This window comes from Calypte anna, chromosome 13 (genome assembly GCF_003957555.1).
Source record: "Calypte anna isolate BGI_N300 chromosome 13, bCalAnn1_v1.p, whole genome shotgun sequence".
In the NCBI taxonomy this organism is placed as follows: Eukaryota; Metazoa; Chordata; class Aves; order Apodiformes; family Trochilidae; genus Calypte; species Calypte anna.
Genome location: NC_044259.1, coordinates 8599696 through 8618204, shown reverse-complemented (window position 1 = coordinate 8618204; position 18509 = coordinate 8599696). Strand labels below are relative to the sequence as shown.

General features: G+C 38.5%; 1 protein-coding gene across 2 annotated transcripts in view; it reads right to left on the bottom strand.

Annotated features, from left to right (window-relative positions):
• Window positions 1–18509, bottom strand: part of CPEB4 (cytoplasmic polyadenylation element binding protein 4) — a 41576-nt gene that overhangs the window by 8480 nt on the left and 14587 nt on the right. For both annotated transcript variants that reach the window (XM_030459453.1, XM_030459452.1), the window contains exons 3-5: window positions 3111–3284; window positions 1497–1586; window positions 779–897 (exon numbers count right to left, since the gene is read on the bottom strand). In XM_030459453.1, the coding sequence (XP_030315313.1) occupies window positions 779–897; window positions 1497–1586; window positions 3111–3284 (383 nt within the window). The remainder of the gene's footprint in view (window positions 1–778; window positions 898–1496; window positions 1587–3110; window positions 3285–18509) is intronic.

Below are 18509 nucleotides of genomic sequence, written 5' to 3'. Positions count from 1 at the left end.
ATTTGCTATTTGTTCAGCAATCATTTCTCAAACTGAAAAAGTAAATAAGCTCTGCTAAGACAGACCATTTGATCATACTCAATTTCAACATTTCCTTGTTACCCAAATTTCTGGGGAAAAAAACTCATCCTCTACTTACACATTTACTTAATCAGGACTGAGCTGTGCTGTACAAACCACACTGGTGCACACATATCTATGCCATTCATGCTGTTCTAGCCAAGTGTTATCTCAATGCAACAGGCTCCAGGGCACAAAGTTACATGGTTATTTACTATGCCAAACCAGCTGCTTTTTGTTTGCCTATAGTTGGTCAAATTTGAAGTACAGGGATATGGCAGAAGCCTCTCCATCTATTAACAGACTCGAATCAGCCCCCAAACCATTTGTGTTAATAATTTACAGTTCAGTGCCACATGATGGTTTTTGTCTTCTTTTTTCCTCTGTCAAAACATGTTACATGCAACACTCAAGATCATATGAATTCTACATTTTATTCAATAATAAGCATAAAATAACTGTCTGGAAATATATTTATTACATCACCAGTGGTGTAATTTAGCAAACCTTCTTCTAACAAAAATACTAATTGTAACTAGACTAAAAAACTTTTTAATGTCCAGTTTTAAAAAAGTGTTGGTCTTCTCTTTGGGAACCTAATTTGACACCTTAAAGAGATTTAAACATTAACACTCTTAAGACAGGAAAAAGGAATCTGAAGAAGGCAATTTCTGGTTATCATATAGGAACTGTGCAAGCCCCTGACACTTCTACCTACTGGTTTGTCTTTGATAGTGGGGCTGGAAACGCAAAGATAGAGCTTTCCATCTTCTTCAATACATGCATCAATCAGTGCCTGTACAGAGCTTTCATCTTGGAACAGTAAAAATGCATATCCTACAAAAAAAAGAGAACATAAACACACAATTTCTTTTGTCTCTTAGCCTATGTGATAATACTTTAACCCAGAATTATGTTTGGCACCACACCATCATGCTACCATACATAAGTGACAAACTTTAGGATGCTTTCACACATTTCTAACCCAGCATCCTGCAAATCCTCTGCAGAAACATGAAGGAAAGCAGGGAGCTTCAGAATTATCATGTGTCTCCCCATTTCCTTTGAAAAGGAAAAATCAGCAGTATGAACTGAACCAAAGTCACAGATGCAGAGGCAAACCTGCCAGGATGGTTGTTAATACAAGATACAAATCCTTCATAGGTTCTGTACTAGTCTTGACTATGATTACAAAAACAAAGAACAGGGGGAGAGAAAGGAATATGGAGTAAAGTAAAACCAGGAAGTTAAGGAAAAAACTAGTGAAGAGTGATTTCAAAGTCAGATTCTAAATTTCAGAAGTCTGTAAGAATCCCAAGGATTTAACCTCTTTTCCACCCTAAACACTGGGTCATTATCAGAAAAATCTCATTTAAAATGAAGTCTGATAAAGAAAAATCTTTTTAGATGTTCATATGTTTGTTATTGATATTTACCTTTAGGAGGAAAATAAGATTTGCTCTCTGCCTTGTGTGGCCAGTCTACAATCAAAGGTCCAAAGCGACGAAAACTAGCAGTGATCTCATCTGTAAAGAGAGGAGGGAAAAGGCACAAATTTAAATTTAAATAAAGACATTTAAAGAACACCAATTTCGCTCAGGTAGCTTCATCCTATAAATAAATATCTTGTGACTCTAAAGGTTTAGCAGCTCACAGCAATGCTTACTAGCTGATGGGGAATCTTTATGACAAGTCAGAACACACATTAAAAAACAAGACAGGTCAAAGCTTAAGCTTTTCCTTCCAATAATGAGTATAAATAAAAACTCAGCCCACAAACTCGCAGAAATGGAGTCACTGCATCTACACAGCTTTAACAACCCCAGCTTCAACTACCCTTCCACAGAGTTTAGAGACAATATGCTGACTTGCTAGCAAGCAATCAGCCTGGCCAATAGATGCAGAAAGACTGGAAAAAAAAAGAAGCAACTCTCATAAGACCCAGCCATGCCTGTTCATATCACATGCCAGTGCCACATGTGCAAACATCTGAGCTTGACCTCAAACTAACACAGAGTAAACTTGCAGGACATAGTTCTGTAATTTTATAGGAGAGATGGCAAGAACATATTACTATATCAAGAAGCAATTCTTGAATCCATTTCAATTCTTCCTTTGACCTCAAATTACTGGTATAAATTTGCATGTGCTGGTTCCACAGAAGTCTTCCAGCTGCAATTCTGCTTTTCCTGAACAACACCAAAGAATGACTACAAGAGGAAAAATGATCTTACAAACACCATGTTATGTTTGACCTTTTAATAATAAAGTAGCTTTTATGTTTGACATGAAAGTTAGGTTGTCACATCACAGCAAAACGCATTGCAATGCACTACAATCACTCTCCTTGACACAAAAAGTGGGTTTTTAACAATTCTGTAATTCAAAATGAAAAAGGGCAACTTTTCAGATGAACAGTTGCTGCAGATGCTTTAACCACTATCCCAGCACGCTCATAAACACAGAATACAGAACTCTAGTGAAATAAAGCTTCACAACACTTATGCATGATGTATACTTTTTTTAAAGCCTCTGCACAGCTTCACTCCTCACCATGCACGTTAGAAGCTTCCACAGGACATAATCATTGCTGGAAATAACCTCTGAGAACTATGCATAAACCATCCAAATACAGAGCTATGCCTTAGTATTCTATGCAAACTTTAAAGAACTACTAGCAATACTTTTTTTTACTACTGGCTTCTGGTGCCTTCATTGACCATGCATTTATGAGTTTCAACAGGTAATATTTATTTCTTTGTTTTTGCATCTATTCCCCCTCCCCCCTTTTTTTTTTCTAATTGCTACACTTAGAATAGTCAGTTAATTGTATGGTAACAGGATTTTGTTCTTCAATGGCAGCAGAATGCTAGAGCCTCAACTGGTTTGATTTATATCGTGTTTGCTGTGGACTGAAAGTGGTAATAGGCAAAGACCAATTAAACATCATAGAGTTTGGAAAATCATTAGCTAGCAGACAAAGGGCTTCACACCCCAGTTTTGTCATTAAGCCAGAAGGAGCTTTTCTGGACAGAATTTTCTGGGCCTACCTTCATCAATATCTGGGGGCAATCCGCCGACAAAGACTTTCCGGGAATACCGTTCCACTCTTTCTCCATTCTGATGGGAGAAGCAGTGAGGTGATCCTAACCCACTGTGAAGAGTCTGATCCCCACGCCCATCATCCAAGAACCCGTCTTCCATTGGAAAGAGAGAGGACTGACCTGAAGAAGGAGTTAAAACAAAAAAAAAGGAAAAAACCCCACACTAACAGAACAAAGCACACAATTTTTTTAAAAATGCACGAGTTGCTGCATTAGCAGTAAAAATGTTTGCAATCTGCCCTCTGAATGAGCAGTTATGTCCTCAATTTCGCATGACCCTCATAGTCATTCAGTAATTCACTATTTCAGAGAAAAAGCTGCTACTTTCAATGTAACTGCACTACAGCTATGACAATTTGAAACAAAACAGTATTTCTAATGGATGCTCAGGATGGCCATTTTTCCTTGTACTTTATGTTTCCAACTAGATTTCTTTAAAAATGGTGTCAAACCAGAAGAGAATATAAGACTTTTTTTTATTATTATTACTTTTTTTTTTTTACTTTTTTTTTTTCTGGGACTTTCCCAATAGCAGACATCACTGACACTTAAGCCACATTTATCATTTTCCAGTGAGCAGCTTCTTACAGTGAGCAGATAAAATTTCACCATGAAAACAGGAAAACAAGAATTCTACTGGTTAAATATATTACATGACTCGTGTTAAATTACCTGATATCAAAACATATCATAAACCATTTGTAAATAACAAAAAAAAAAAAAAAAAAAAAAAAACTGAGAAAAACAGGAAGACCCACTGTAATTTATTGCAAATGAAGACAGAAAACCAGGCACTACTGTGCCACTCCTAGAAGCAACTTTACTTAAATGTTACAACAGAGTTTTGTTAATGGACTCACTCTAAACAAAAATGGTGTAAACGTGCTTCCCCTCACAGCCCAATATTCTTCTATGATAACACTTTATCACAGACTTCCTTAATAATATGGATTACTTTTAAAAAAAGATTCTTGCATTTATAAATGCAACTGTATATCATATAAATAGAGCACACAAGCTGATCTCTTCCATGAATTCACCCTTCAGTTACAGTCTTCAATCCCTAGACAACAAACTAACTAGACTTCTAATTTAAGGAACATTTTATAAATAAATAAATATATATAGGTAAAGTAAGCAAATAAATAAGGTGTGCTAGAATTTTTACAGTACATTTCCTTTTGTCTACGATGTGATATACTATGAATGCTTTTTCAGAATTCATTAGAAGCTACCCCAGTTAATGTATTGGTAATGTTTATTTATCCTGCTCTTGTTTCTTCCTTTGAAATAAATTCATTTTTGAAAATAAATCATCTTGTAAACAGAAAATTTGACCAGTTCCAAAATCCAGACATTTTCCATGCAAAAATCAAAGAGCTGACAAGTTGGAAGAAAAAACAAAACAAAACCCCACAACCAAAAACCAACAATAAAATCCACAGCCCACAGAATGGATATGAAGGTTCAGTTCTTTGTTTTTGCAAATCTTTGTTAATTAAAATTCTTTAATTAAAAGAAAAATCAACTCCAGTCAGGCCTATTTCTGTAGCTAGGTAAGCCTGGTTCCTACTATGATAAAAATATTGTAAAACAGACTTAAATGTTATTTTGTTTTCTCCTAATGAACAGATATGCACATCTTGTCTCATCTCTTAAGACCCCAGTCCTGCAGGTATTGTTGGAAGGAAGCAATTCTCCATAAATAAACAACCTTTTAAGGTTCATCAGCATTACCACTGATGTTAAATAATTCAACATTCATGCTTGCAGGACCTGGTTCTTTAACCTAATGGGACAGGATATATATTCACTATAGCCTATGCTGCCTCAAGAAAACTACCAGCACCCAAAAGAACCATAATAAAACTTCTCCAGCATTGGCATTCACAACATACACACAAACACAGCAACATAGCCCTCCAGTGTCACAAATCATACAGATTATGTCCACTGTAAGGACTGTGATCATTTCAGCTTCAATAGTACTACTCTGAAATACTACCTCAATTCAGTTAAAATGTTTATTTATGGCATGCAGACTATGTAAACTTATGTGAAACTGATGTTTTATAATCGTAAAATTTGGAGATTGCCCTCTAGTAACAGCTTAATGTTATTTCTCCCATGAGACATTGTCAACATCAGAAAATTAAATAGGAATATTGTTACCTCGCCTTCTCCCATATGTCCTTGCTGCATGTTAAATGAGAAAGAAAACAGCCTTTCAAACATTGTTATAAGGACCAAAAAAGCTTCTCTTATTGCCTTTACACTAACTCGGTGATTCTCAAGACTTTTTAAACTCCAGGTCATTTAAATGATGGTGTTCACAAGCTGACCTCCCCCACCACCCACAATACCAAACCTTCCTTGCACCATCTCTGTTACTTATTGATAAAACATGTTGATACGAGGCTGACAAAGTATGTATACATACTCAGAGAGACTTTTAAAAAAACAATTTTAGATCTTAACTCGCACATGTGTTTTTGAATCTATTCCCTATCCCTCTGCTGGGTGGATGCCCATCAGTAAATGGACTTTTCTCATGCACCAGGTCTCCTGACACAGCCTGCAATGCACACTCATCTGTCTTGTGTAACACTGATCTTCATCTGAACTGGAGGAACCTGGAAGACTACAGTGTTAATTTCTGCTTTGAAATTAGGTTGCTATTAAAGCTTTGCATAATCCACAAAATCCTTGGGTAATTTCTTACTGGCAAATAACCAGCTGAAAAACTTGAAGTCAAGGAGAAAACATTTTGGCCACTAAAACTGCCTTTCAGACCTCCTGCAGTCTGTGTCTGACAGTACACATTCTCTCCTACTAACTCAGTACACTTTGCTACAATTACCAGAGAGCTACTCACAGCTTCCTACTTTTCATTTACCAAAACAAATCAATTCTGTCACTGAAAAATACAATATTTTTCTGCCCTGGCTTCCTGGACCCGTTGTCAGAATACAGACAAACTTTCTAATCAAACTTTCACATTCTCTCTTTTAATCTCATTAAAATCTGTGTCTGAAACCAGGCCAACTGCTTTCAAAACTTGGTTTCTCCTGGCACGTAGTATGAGAAACTCAGAGCACATCATGCATTTTATTTTGCTTCCTCATTCAAAATTGAGGCTGACAGTTTAAGCGTTTAAATATTTGTAAACCACAACAGGATTGTTTCCTCTTTCGAAACAAAAATCATATCAATCCAATTTACTTCAGGATTATTTAACATTATTTTACTTCTCTGATCTTTTGCTGATAAAAGATACTCACAATGAACACAAGGAATACGAAAGAATGAAGCCCTGGTCTTCAGACTGATGCAGACTTTCCAACATTTGTACAGGCACTGGTTTTATGGGAGAATCTTAAAGGCTCAGGGTTTTTAAGAGTGTAATTTTTTCCATTGTAATTTTGAATTCAGAAATCCAAACTGCTCTTGCAGTCCTCAAAATAGAAAAATGGAAAGCAACTGGCTATCTTACTGCATTTCTGACAAAGCTCAGAAGCATTCGCATGTTTTAGAAAACATCAAGCACTTTCAAAAACATCTCTGCCTGTAAAGCCATAAAAATCTTGCTTGTGGTTTCTAAATTACTAACAAAGCCACAGAAACTCCTCCACTCTGTACACCCATTCTTGGAAACAATGTATGCAGCAGAGATAGGATTCCCACTTGGGATCTGTGACCACAATTCCCATCAGGTCAGCAGACTCCTCACTGCTTTGCCACCTGTGTCACTCCAGGAAATAGGATTTTTCTCCTTTACCAGTACAAAAACAAACAAACAAAAAAGCTCAGGCACCAGCTAGGAATTATTTCCTGTATGAAATATTACTGAAGAGGTACTGAAAACAAAATATTAAGATTTTTGCTTCTTGATTTGCTTGTTTTCTGCACTTCCTTTCATGTAACCCACAAAATACCAACATTTGACATTTCAAAACATTTCTCAGGAGCCACAGTTTCTAAACCACCCCAGTGCTGCTCACATACAAACTTTTTCTGCTCATTGAATTCAGAGCTCATCACATGCCATCAATTTCACCCAATGCAATACACAACACTGGAACTAAAGAATGTTCTTTTGGCAGGCCAGGAAGATTGTTAACCATAATTTACCAATCATGTCTCTGGCTTTCATAATTTCACAGTTAGAGAAATCTTTGCTATGGGAGTACCCTAGCAAAGTAAATGAAGCCTTAAGGTAACTGTTAGCAACCAGAGAAAAAGATTTAATTCTTAAGATCAGGATATTTGCCTATCCCCTGCTGAGGGGGATATTTTCCCTTTCCCCATTTCTTCAACATAAATTGCATAAGGAGTCTGGGACAAATTTACTAATCTCTCAAGATATTTAAGCAAGAATTATGTCAGAAAACCTAAAAGTTACAAAGTGTTTATGCAACCTGTCTGACTCCTTTATAATCTGTGGAGAAACATTTTTCTGATAAAAACAGTCTGAAATTTAAAATGCTATTAGCAGCTGCTTCAATTATTTTGTCACCTCAGCCATCCCTGCAACACTGCCTTTTGTGTAAGAAATAAAGGCACCCAGAAAGTCAGTGATTTTTTGAGAATTTCTGTTGCTTTCATTGTCTTTCATTTTTAGGAACTTATTGAATAAGCAACACACTTTTGTTTATGCCTTCTCTTCTTCTGATACACCCGATTTGGCCATCTCCCTCTCTTTTTTTTCCAAATCACATCTTTTATGTCTATCAAACCTCCAGTTAAGTGTCTTGAGGAAGCACTAAACAGAATGTCAATATGTTGTGTATAATGAACCATGCAATTCTCTATAAGAGTACATAGCTCCCCAATGACAAAGATATTCTGCTGAGGAAGCATACAAAATGTTTGCAGAAGTCCTAAAATCTCTAAAACCCCTAACTTACTATAAGCTTGTCCTGAAAAAAAGTGTGGCCAGGCTGAGCACCTGGAGTTCTTCTGTAGCTCTTGCTGCCTCTGTGTCTGCAGGATGGCAGCAGTTCCAGGAGGTTGTGCCATTAATGGTGGAAGAATGACAGAAAAAGCTCAGCTCAGGAGCAGACTGTTCAAAAAGCAAAGAGACCAGAAAACGAGAGGATCCAATCTCCTGTGAATGTCATCCCAATTTTCTAAGGCCAGTTTCTCTATGGAGAATTATACAAGCATCCATAGTTAATATTAATACAAGTATGACAGCCCAGGAATGGATGGAGCAGCTAAATGCTGGAAGTTAAATTAGGGTTTTACCCTCATTCTCACTACCTTGCTACAGTTGTTTTAAAGCATGCAATGTCCAGGCTGATGTAATACCTGTCCAGTTTTGTATGTAATCCAGTTCTTTAGTCCAAGAGCTCCATGAGGCAGGGATTCTGATCTTTACCTTGGCACAGAGGCCCAGGTAATTACACATTGTAATCTTTTACTTTAGTCACTGATACACTCTCATTTCTTTCCTCTCAAAAATCAAACCAGAATACTTTCATTAGTGAGCTTCAAGTTACAAGAGAAATACTTCTGAAACTTAAAAGGGACAAATATTCATGTTGACTTTTCAGATAACCCCACTGTAAGAATAAGTTAAGACCCAATCACAGCTTCCCAGTAACCAGCTCCAGGAATGTTAGGTACCTGATGTCAATTTACACCTTCTCTTTCATCTGCTACACCAATCATACAGGCTCTAGGAAAAACATTCAAGCTGGACAACATTTTGCTAAAGTGATCCCAATTTCATAAACTTTCATGAGAGAAGTAATGATTTTAATTGCTGGTTTTTAGGAACAAAAAGTGACACACATGAACTTGTGGTATAAACAAGGGAGCCACTACAGAACACTGCAACTCTTCCAGGGGAAAGCAGTACAGTATAGGAGGGAAAACAAAGCCTCTGTACCACTATCAGCTATTTGTTAAATACTATATAAATGGAGAAAAGTGTAAGAGTTCAGATTTTTTTAACAAGAGGAAAACCAAGGTTTTCTCTAAGACCACCTTAAAACCCCTCCATGTAATCCAAAAAAATTTAACTGCAGTTGGTCATTGCTGGCCAGTTGCTTATGCTGGAAACCAAATCTGATCAATAGGCAAACACAGAGTTTCAAAATTTCACCAAAACTGTTTCCTCTGCTTGTCATTTTTTTCCCCTAAACAGGAGATAGGGTAATAACTTGGTGCTGCACTTAGGACTTTTAGAGAAATGGAAGTATCAAAGCTTCACAGGATTATTTCTGTGAGAAAGAGATCCTTGAGTCTATTATAGAAAATATTTATGCTTTCATGGGTTTTGTTCTTAAATGATAGAAAAACATTTAAGTTAAATCTGGTTTTGCCATTGAAACAACAAGGCCTTATTTCTAATTTATTCTACACTAAGCTGTATTTCTAATTGTAGCAAGACTCACAAAGCTGTGCATAAGGCCATCAAAACATGAACTATAGTATTTTATTTCCTTTTTCCCCCCTACTGCTTCCTGAGGGCAGGCAGGGTCGATTATAACTCCAGAGTTAGATTTTATGCTTCAGAACACTTTTCATATGCAATGCACAGACCCCATTTCTACCATAGGTAAAAGTACATTTCCCAAGAAGTTCTGCCAGGTCATCTCAAGCCTCTCATTCCCATGCCCTGCAGAAACTCAGCTGAATATTTTTTCCATAATTCCAACGATTCTGCACTGTGTTACTTCAAATCAATTTAAGTGGAACCTTTTAATATTATTTGCATTGGAATATTACTCTTCCCTCTCCTCCAGTAACCCCCACAGGGTCAGATAAGAAACCCAAAAGCAGAAAAAGCAAACCATGGAGTGCAACCCTCTTCTGAAGATTGGATGTTAGAATTATACATGTATTTCAGAAAAACAGCCTCCCCACTGTTGGTGGCACTGAGCTGCTTTATGCTACGTTAATATATGAATTCTAGAGAATAGACAAGTAGTTATAAAAACATCCCATCTTTTCCCTCAATCTATCTTCCAGATTTTAATACAGAATAATCAGCAGCATTTATCTTCTGAACACTTAGAACTGTTACTATATTTACTCTAAAAATAAAAAATGAAAGGCAGAGTTTGCAACTGGAAGAAGGAAAAGCATCACAAAGCTTTGCCAGCACAGAGCAAATCAGGTTCTCAGCCAAAGAACTACTTCAAATGTGCTCACTTCAGTAAATTCCAAAATAAATACTAAAGATGGACTTTCTGATATGAAGAAAGGAAACAATGGGATGCCATATGCTAAACATCACTGGAGTGAATTTATTTTGTGACAAGAACAATTTATTGAACCTATTACAAATTTATTGAACAACTTATGAAAACTTATGGAAAGGGTGGAAAAACTTTACAAACTTCCCATTGGTGGTCATGCTGCACACGTGCTGTGTTCCTGGACGTTTTATACACAGAATTCTTCCTCAAATGAGATGCTGGTGTCTGCCTACACCACCAGCCTAACAATTACTGTAAAGGAAGAGGCTGAATTCTGGCCATGCCTTAATGAATAACCTGAAATGCAATTCTTGCATGAGACTTGCAAGAGCTGGATTTATATTAACACACACACTGCAAGATTTACAACCAAAGCTCCTCAAGTACAATAATAGGTTCAAAGCAACTTATTTTTGTCCATGGAAGGAATGATCACAAGACAGCCTGGAATGTAACATGAGGGCTTTGTTCCTTTTTTAAGCATCCTCTTATTTTACTCCCAAATAATAAGGAAATAGGAATACCAGGAAGTCAACATCCAGCACACTTAAGTCTCTGTAGCGTAACATTTCCCTGTTTTTCATTTTTACATTAACCAGCAGAGATAATACACTAGTTTCTACAATAATATACATGAACAAAACCTGTACTATGCACACCTGATCCAAATGGGAACAGGGACAGAAAACTGTATATTAAAAGAATCAGGATTTCATTTTCTCTGCCTAAACACCAAATGCTATACTATTTGTTTTAACAAGCTAAAATGACAAATGAATAATCAAGACATTCTTTAGGACACCTTCAGAAAGTTATCCTCATGTCCCTTATTGTGCACTAATTACAAGAAGATTTGTATCTAACAATACTGTAATTTACTAGAAATTTATTAATGTGTTATAAATTGATTTTATTTTATTTATCATGATTATCCCCACATTCCACACACAAAAACTATCTTTTCCTCACACTTAACCAATCTGACTGCTTAGGTGGGTTTCTAGTCAATGGGATTTCTAAGGAAAACTGAAGCAATATAGACCAAAAGCTCAACATGAGCCATCAATGTGTGCTGCAGCTCAGAAAGCCAGCTGTGTCCTGGGCTGCATCAAAAGATGCACAGACAGTGGTTGAGGGAGGGGATTTTAAGACCTTTTGGGGTGGGGGTCTTTTAAGACCCCATCTGGAGAACTGTGTCCAGTTCTAGTCCCCAGCCTAAGAAGGACACAGAGCTCCTGGAACATGCCCAGGGCAGAGCCACTAAAATGCTCAGAGGGCTGAGCACCTCCCCTGTGAAGCCAGGCTGAGGGATTGGAGTTGTTCAGCCTGGAAAAAAGGAAGCTCCAAGGTGACCTCAGAGCAACCTTCCAGTACCTGAAGGGGACCTACAAGAAATCTGGGTTGGGCCTTTTACACAGGAAGGTGTTCAAGGCCAGGTTGGATGGGGTCTTGAGCAACCTGGCCTAGTGGAAGGTGTCCCTGCCCATGCAAGGAGGTTGGAACTAGATGACCTTTAAGGTCCCTTTCAACCCAAACCATTCTATGATTCTATGACTATCACCCCCTACACCTCTAAAGAGGCTATTTGCATACCTAGAGACACATGACTGCTCCACTAACCTGAAAGTCCAATCAAACAACATTATAGCTTAAAAAAAAAAACCAAAACCAGCAAACCAAAAAACCTAGCAGCACAGCTACCCAATCTGTACTCCTACTAACAATACATTGAGACAAGTACAGATAGTTCTCATGTTTTCTATTGCTGAACTGAAATAGGTAGATCCTGAATACATAAATTATTAATACATCACAATTCTTTCTTATAATATCTTAAAGTAACTGATGCAAAGAGCAGATTTTAAGTCACTCATAGGCATACACAAAGACTGTCCACTACTAGAGTATGTTTCTGTACGTCTGTATGTTTACACTTACACCTCATCTGTCACCTCCTTATCTTTTTCCAAAACTCATCCCCTCTCTCATTGTATCTCACATTTCTTCTTTATCTCCAGGTTTAAGAGAAGCACTTCAGGCTTTTCTTTCCTGTACTTTCATGCCATTTCTAGCCTGATAAATATGATGGTAGAGAGCACGCAAAACGTAACTAAGAAAAGCCTCAAAAGACTAACAATTCAACATCAAGGAAAAAAGGGAACAAAGTGAGCAAAAGGTAATTTCAGCAGTTTGAGAGGGCAGGGCTGCAAGCTCCCCATCTTCTAAAACAAGGAACAGACACTATTCATGGAATACAGCTCCAAATTAAAGGCTGCTTTGAAGATGATCCAGGATGGTCAGGGATTATCAAAGCAAGAATTCAGAAAATTTAAAAAAAAAAAAAAAGTAAAAACCTTTTGGTAGGCAGTGATACCAAGCAAGGCAGAAGATTAAACACTCTTCTAAAAAAAGGATGTAATTAATTTAACAAAGACAAAAGTATATAAAAGAGAGCAAAAAAACCTTACAAAGGTTTTAATCAGATTTGCAGACTGCTGTCATGGAATTCAACACAATTTTGCTGTCTTTAACACTTCTCAGGATCAGATCTGATTAAGAAGTGAAATTTTTAGTGACATTTTCAATGTCTGAAAAATCTGTAACTGCCTCATCATTTGCAACACATACATTCCTAGGAAATATCTTGTCTAAGGAGTATGAAAGGCATTTAAATTGTCCCTGCAGACTCTGAAGATGGGACAGCATGGCAAGGAGCCTATGAGAAGTGTTTCAAGACCGGATAAAAAACTCCTGCAGGTCTCATACTCCAGTGAAGTTAACAGGAATGCTAACACAGATTTCAAAGCTGGACCGGGATCAGAAAACCCTGGGATATTTGTACCCCTCTGTGGTGGCAGGGGAAGGAATTTCCTGGCCTCAAAGGGTGGTTACATTAATATTCTCCAGCTTATTGCTCAATGGCTCCGTTTTAGACAAATAGCATAAATCAAGGTGTTGCTCTTCCTCAGCTACTACTTCAAAATCCTGTAGTGGTGAAGTAAAAACATCTAATTGTTTGACATCTGCATTATCAAGACCTGTATTTCTATCAAAATGCAAGTTGGACACATGTTCTTTAAAGTTTTTTTCCAACAAAAGCAATGCTATGATTTTATCCCTGTTCTAGAACTTTTGCAGGCAAGAGAATTTGCAGCAAATAGTAAAATCAGCAGCAGTGACTCAACTACTGCTTTACGTTTTAAAACATGTGCATCCGAGTACATAGATACAAATGGTTTATTAGGTAATGTACAATGTTTTCTGAGATAGCATAAATGGGTCTCGGGTTTTTTGCAGTTGATAATGGAAAATTAAGGTGACAAAGACAAGGAATAAGCAAGAAAAAAATCTCATCTTAACCTAAATTTACACTCTTATCTTTGCCTCCGGGCAACATGTGGTACAGTCCACATCCATCTTACACAGATTGGGCTTGTTCCATTTATATCTACCTAAATGCTACCAATTCCAGATTGCTGTAATTTTTTTTTTTTTATTGACCCAATTTCCTTATGTCATGCAGTGCTACAAAACCAGCCAATCACCTGATAACTTAGCAACCTGTCTCATTTCAAGGCTTAAATTGTCCAAAATGTCCTGGATACACCCAAAGAGGGGGTTGGACTAGATGACCATTAGAGGTCCCTTACAACCCAAACCATTTTGTGTCCTTTCTCTTGCCACAGAAAAAATCCACTCCCAGCACTCACACTGCTCCTCGGCCCGGCAGGTGAGGAATTAAAAACCTGAATTATGGAGGTGGGGAAGGCGGTGTAGGAGGAGGGACTCTGACTTTAAGAACACAGCCATATTCCCGGTCTCCATTGTTGGTTAACACCGGTATTACAGAAACCGGGCAGAACGCGGGTGCCTTCAGGAAGCACAACACAAACGATGACCTTTAAATCAGAGCTCGAAGAACAGCAAGCTCCAAAGTGACCCGAACCTGCAACTGAAGGGATCCTCGGTACCACTCTCCTCTTTACACCCCTCCCAACTCCACCACCCCTCTTGTCAACTTCCAGCCGCTTGGAAACACACGGGAGCGTCCGCCTGCAACCGGGAAACCCACGCATGCGGTCGCCTCTCGCTAAATAAAGCGCAGCCCCAACACAACCCCGCAAGCAGAACAAAGATACCTTGGGGGTGCGGAATCCTCCTCTGCCGCGCAGCTCGCCAGGCGCGGACGGACGGGGGAGCGGAGGGACCGCGGGCGCGGAGGCAGCGCAACTGCGAGGGGTTTCCTGCCCCCCCCCTTCCCTTCTCAGCCCCCTCTCACCCGAGATGGGCCGCGCAGAGGGGGCTGGGTGTAGAGCCGCAGGGTTGGGATCCGCGTTTCCCTGGGCTGCCGCTGGAGGAGCGCGTCCCTTCCGCGCACTCTTGACGGGAAACAGCGGGCAGCTCCGCACCTCCGCGCTCCGCAGCGCCAGGTGAGGCTCGGCAGACGCAACCACGGAATCATCAGGGTTGGAAAGGACCTCTGGGATCATCAAGACTAACCCTGGATCCACTCCCCCCGTGGTTGCCAGACCATGGCACTGAGTGCCACATTCAGCCTCTTGTTAAAAACCTCCAGGGATGGAGAATCCCCCACCTCCCGGGGCAGCCCATTCCAATGCCTGATCACCCTCTCGGTAAAGAATTTCTTCCTAATATCCAACCTAAACGTCCCCTGGCAGAGCTGAAGCCCATGCCCTCGTTTTACTGGTAGCTACTTGGGAAAAGAGCCCAACCCCCCCCCTGGCTCCAACCTCCTTTCAAGGAGTTTTAGAGAGAGATGAGGTCTCCCCTGAGCCTCCTCCAGCCTGAACACCACCAGCTCCCTCAGCCCTTCCTCACAGGACTTGTGCTGGAGTTGCCCTTCTCTGGACATGCTCCAGCACCTCAACCAGCGAGGTTCCTGACAGGGACCACTCGCTGTGCTGGGGTTTTGTTTGCTTTAATTCCTGCCTGCAGATCATCTCTGGCCAAGTCCTCACGTTTTTTGCAAGTTGGAGGAGTGATTTTTATTTTTATTTTTATTATTTCTCTCTTCCAAATAGAGTTTTGCCTTTCCAAGCCTCAACAAACGAAGCATCCCCTACAAAGTTCAGTTCAAGCCACGAAAACAAATGTCAATTTAAATGAGAAAGATGGAAGTTTATTAGATAATAGCCAAACCATACATTATGTATGGCTGTGACTACTTCTGTGAAAGGTTAGAATCCAATCTCTGGTCTGATCTCAGTTTTTATTAATGGAAGATTTCTGGTCTCTCCTGTTGCCCAGGGGATTTAATTTTCCTGTTAGATTGTTGGCTGTTTCTAAGTAAAGACTCTGGTAAACCCCAAATATTGGAAAGTTGTGGATAAACCAACAAACACTGCAATTGCCAAGAGAGGAACAGGGTGGGGAGCATACCAAGAGTCTAAAAATTTAAAATATTGAATATGCCTCAAATTTTTGAATACTTAAAATACTTTGAATTTTGCATTTGGAAAGCAAGCATGCCCTTACTGGCTAATAGCAGCTTTAACACTATTACTCTAACCCAGTGGAAAACAGTGGATCAGAACAGGAATGGGAGCTGCTGATTTTAAGTAAAATAAATTCAGACTGTGTTTTCCCTGATCACATTTCCATGAGCATGGGAAAAAAAAAAAAAAAAAAAAAAAGCTGTCTGCAGCCTGGTGCAGCAGGAGGGAAAATTTTTGTGCATTTTATTTTAAGCTGCATACAATAAAAAGTTGCAAATGAGTAATCCTTCGATAAAACTGTTTTGAGAGAAGGCACACAAACAACATCACTTTCAGAAGTCTCACCACAGCTCTCCCCTCAGAGCAACAGTAGGAAGGAGCCTCAAGCATTCCTCATGGCAATGAAAACAAAGATGGTTTTAAAACTAAACAAATCTCAAAGTCTATTATTCTTCATTTTAAAATAGTTCAGATTTTGTCCTGGGCACATAAAAAAGGACCACTTTCTCAAAAAGAATCCTAGCCTTTGTTATTTAGCCCTTAGCAAAAAATGGGACTGATTTTCACCAGATCCTCATTAATTTTCTGGATCATAGAGACCCATTCTACTCAATTAATATGAACACGTTGCATAATCCCTATACAGCTAGAAAAAACCCAACTAGTTTAGCTTCTAATCCCTACAGCTAGAAAAGAAACAACTAGTTCAGTTTCTTAACTGACATTGAGAAAATGCTGTGAAAAATACTTTATTACCATTCATCAAAAAAGGTTTTACAAGACTTATCTACTTTCTGCACATCTGAAATAGCTTTTCAAATCAATATTAAGAGTCTGATGATTGCTTTAAAAATAAGTTAGGTGTACCCACTTGCTCAGAGAAACCTTGAATGACACCAGTTCTCATTATTTTGGCTTTCTAACCACTGAAATTTAGAGCTACTATTTGACTCTCACAGTGATTGCATGTATATTGCATGAATATTGCAGTGACTGCATGTATATTCCGACCTTATGTTGCTTCCAAAATCTTTTTTGTGCATAAGGATGCTTGGTCTTTAGAGACTACTTCACACTCACAGCATTCGTACACCCAAATCTTACAGTTTTTCTCAGTGCCAGCAGCAGATACACTGGCCTGCTTCTTCATTCCATTTCACCTTGCATAATTTCCAGGCAATAACCTTATATCCTGAACTGAACCACAGGATATTTCAGTAATAAACCAGTCTGCAGTAAGTATTTAAAGACATTTCACTGTCACTTAACAAGGAAATATTTAGTCAATCTACTACTATTACAGTAATGCTCAAGTTGCCATCTGGAAGACCCAGATTCAAAAAATCAGTTTCTGGATCCCAGGCTCTGCTCACTAAGGCCAAATACATCGTGAAGAAGATGCAATTAGTCTCCAGGGAAAGGCTCCTGCAGGCTGTCATTGGCTACACAGCACGCAGCACACTCACTTGCATGGATAAAAATAACATACTGAAATGGCAGCTACTCAGAAAAGGAAGAGGTTTTGTACAGGGATAAAAATGTACCTTAAAAAGAAAGGGGAAAAAAATGCCAGTCAAAAGCACTAAAAGGTAATACTGAAAGCGTTGTATCAATGATACTTCAGATTTACCTCTGAACCAGGTAGCACTGTTTCATAGAGCAAGACAACCCAAGAACATTATTATTACTGTTCTGAACAAGCCCAAGGCTGGCACAGCTAATCACCCCAGCCAAAATGTACACACTGTGAGTGGATTTTGTTACATTTTGAAGAAATCCTACTTATAATTTAATTACAGGATGGAAACCTGCTGCTTTGAACATACCATTTAAAGACAGAAATTCTGTCCAAGGGATAGTGGGTTCCAAACTGTGTCTGATATCTATTCTGATATCCGTACTCTTTTAGTTGTTTTGAAGGTAAATTTCAACGTGGTACCTTTTTCTCTTGAAGTGAATTACACTATGAAAGGGGGTGGTGCTACTATTATATACTAAACCCATGTTGAGTCACTATTAAAGTCTTAAAAAATAGCAGTGAGACCTATTAACTCATCTGAATTATTTCCATGCCATTCTGAGATTGCTCTCTACAGTGTTTTATTAGTGCCATGCTTGGGCTGTTTTTAACGTCTCAAACCCAGAAGCTTTTCCTTTCTGAGAGTATTATTGTATTAGTTTTAAAGCACTGTATGCTCTGAATAACCCAATTAAAATGCAAAACAAAAAACTTCTTATGGATCTGCTTATTTAACTACAGGTGTTTCAAATAGCAAACAAGATTTAAACTGACAGCCATAATTTGGCATATTTTAGATTTTTTAGATGAAAGTCTTGAAAAATTCCTTTCAATCTGTTTAAATACAGGGAAGGTAAGAAAAGTGAAAACAGGAGAGAAACAGAATCTGTGTTAAGACATAACCATACACCAACTGATACAGACAAAAAAAAAAACCTACAAAAAGCTTGTGATCACATGAGCAATTCTTCATCCCTTCTATGTTTTGTACCAGTAAGTCACAGGGTTGTTTTTTTTTATCTGTATCAATTGGTTTAAGTAAAGGTATTTCCTCTCCATACAAATCCTGCCCTACTTACAGATGATCACTGCAGCATTAGCACAGCACAGTAGATGCTGGTTTGAATAAAGATCCATTCCTAAGCACATTACAGCAAATAAG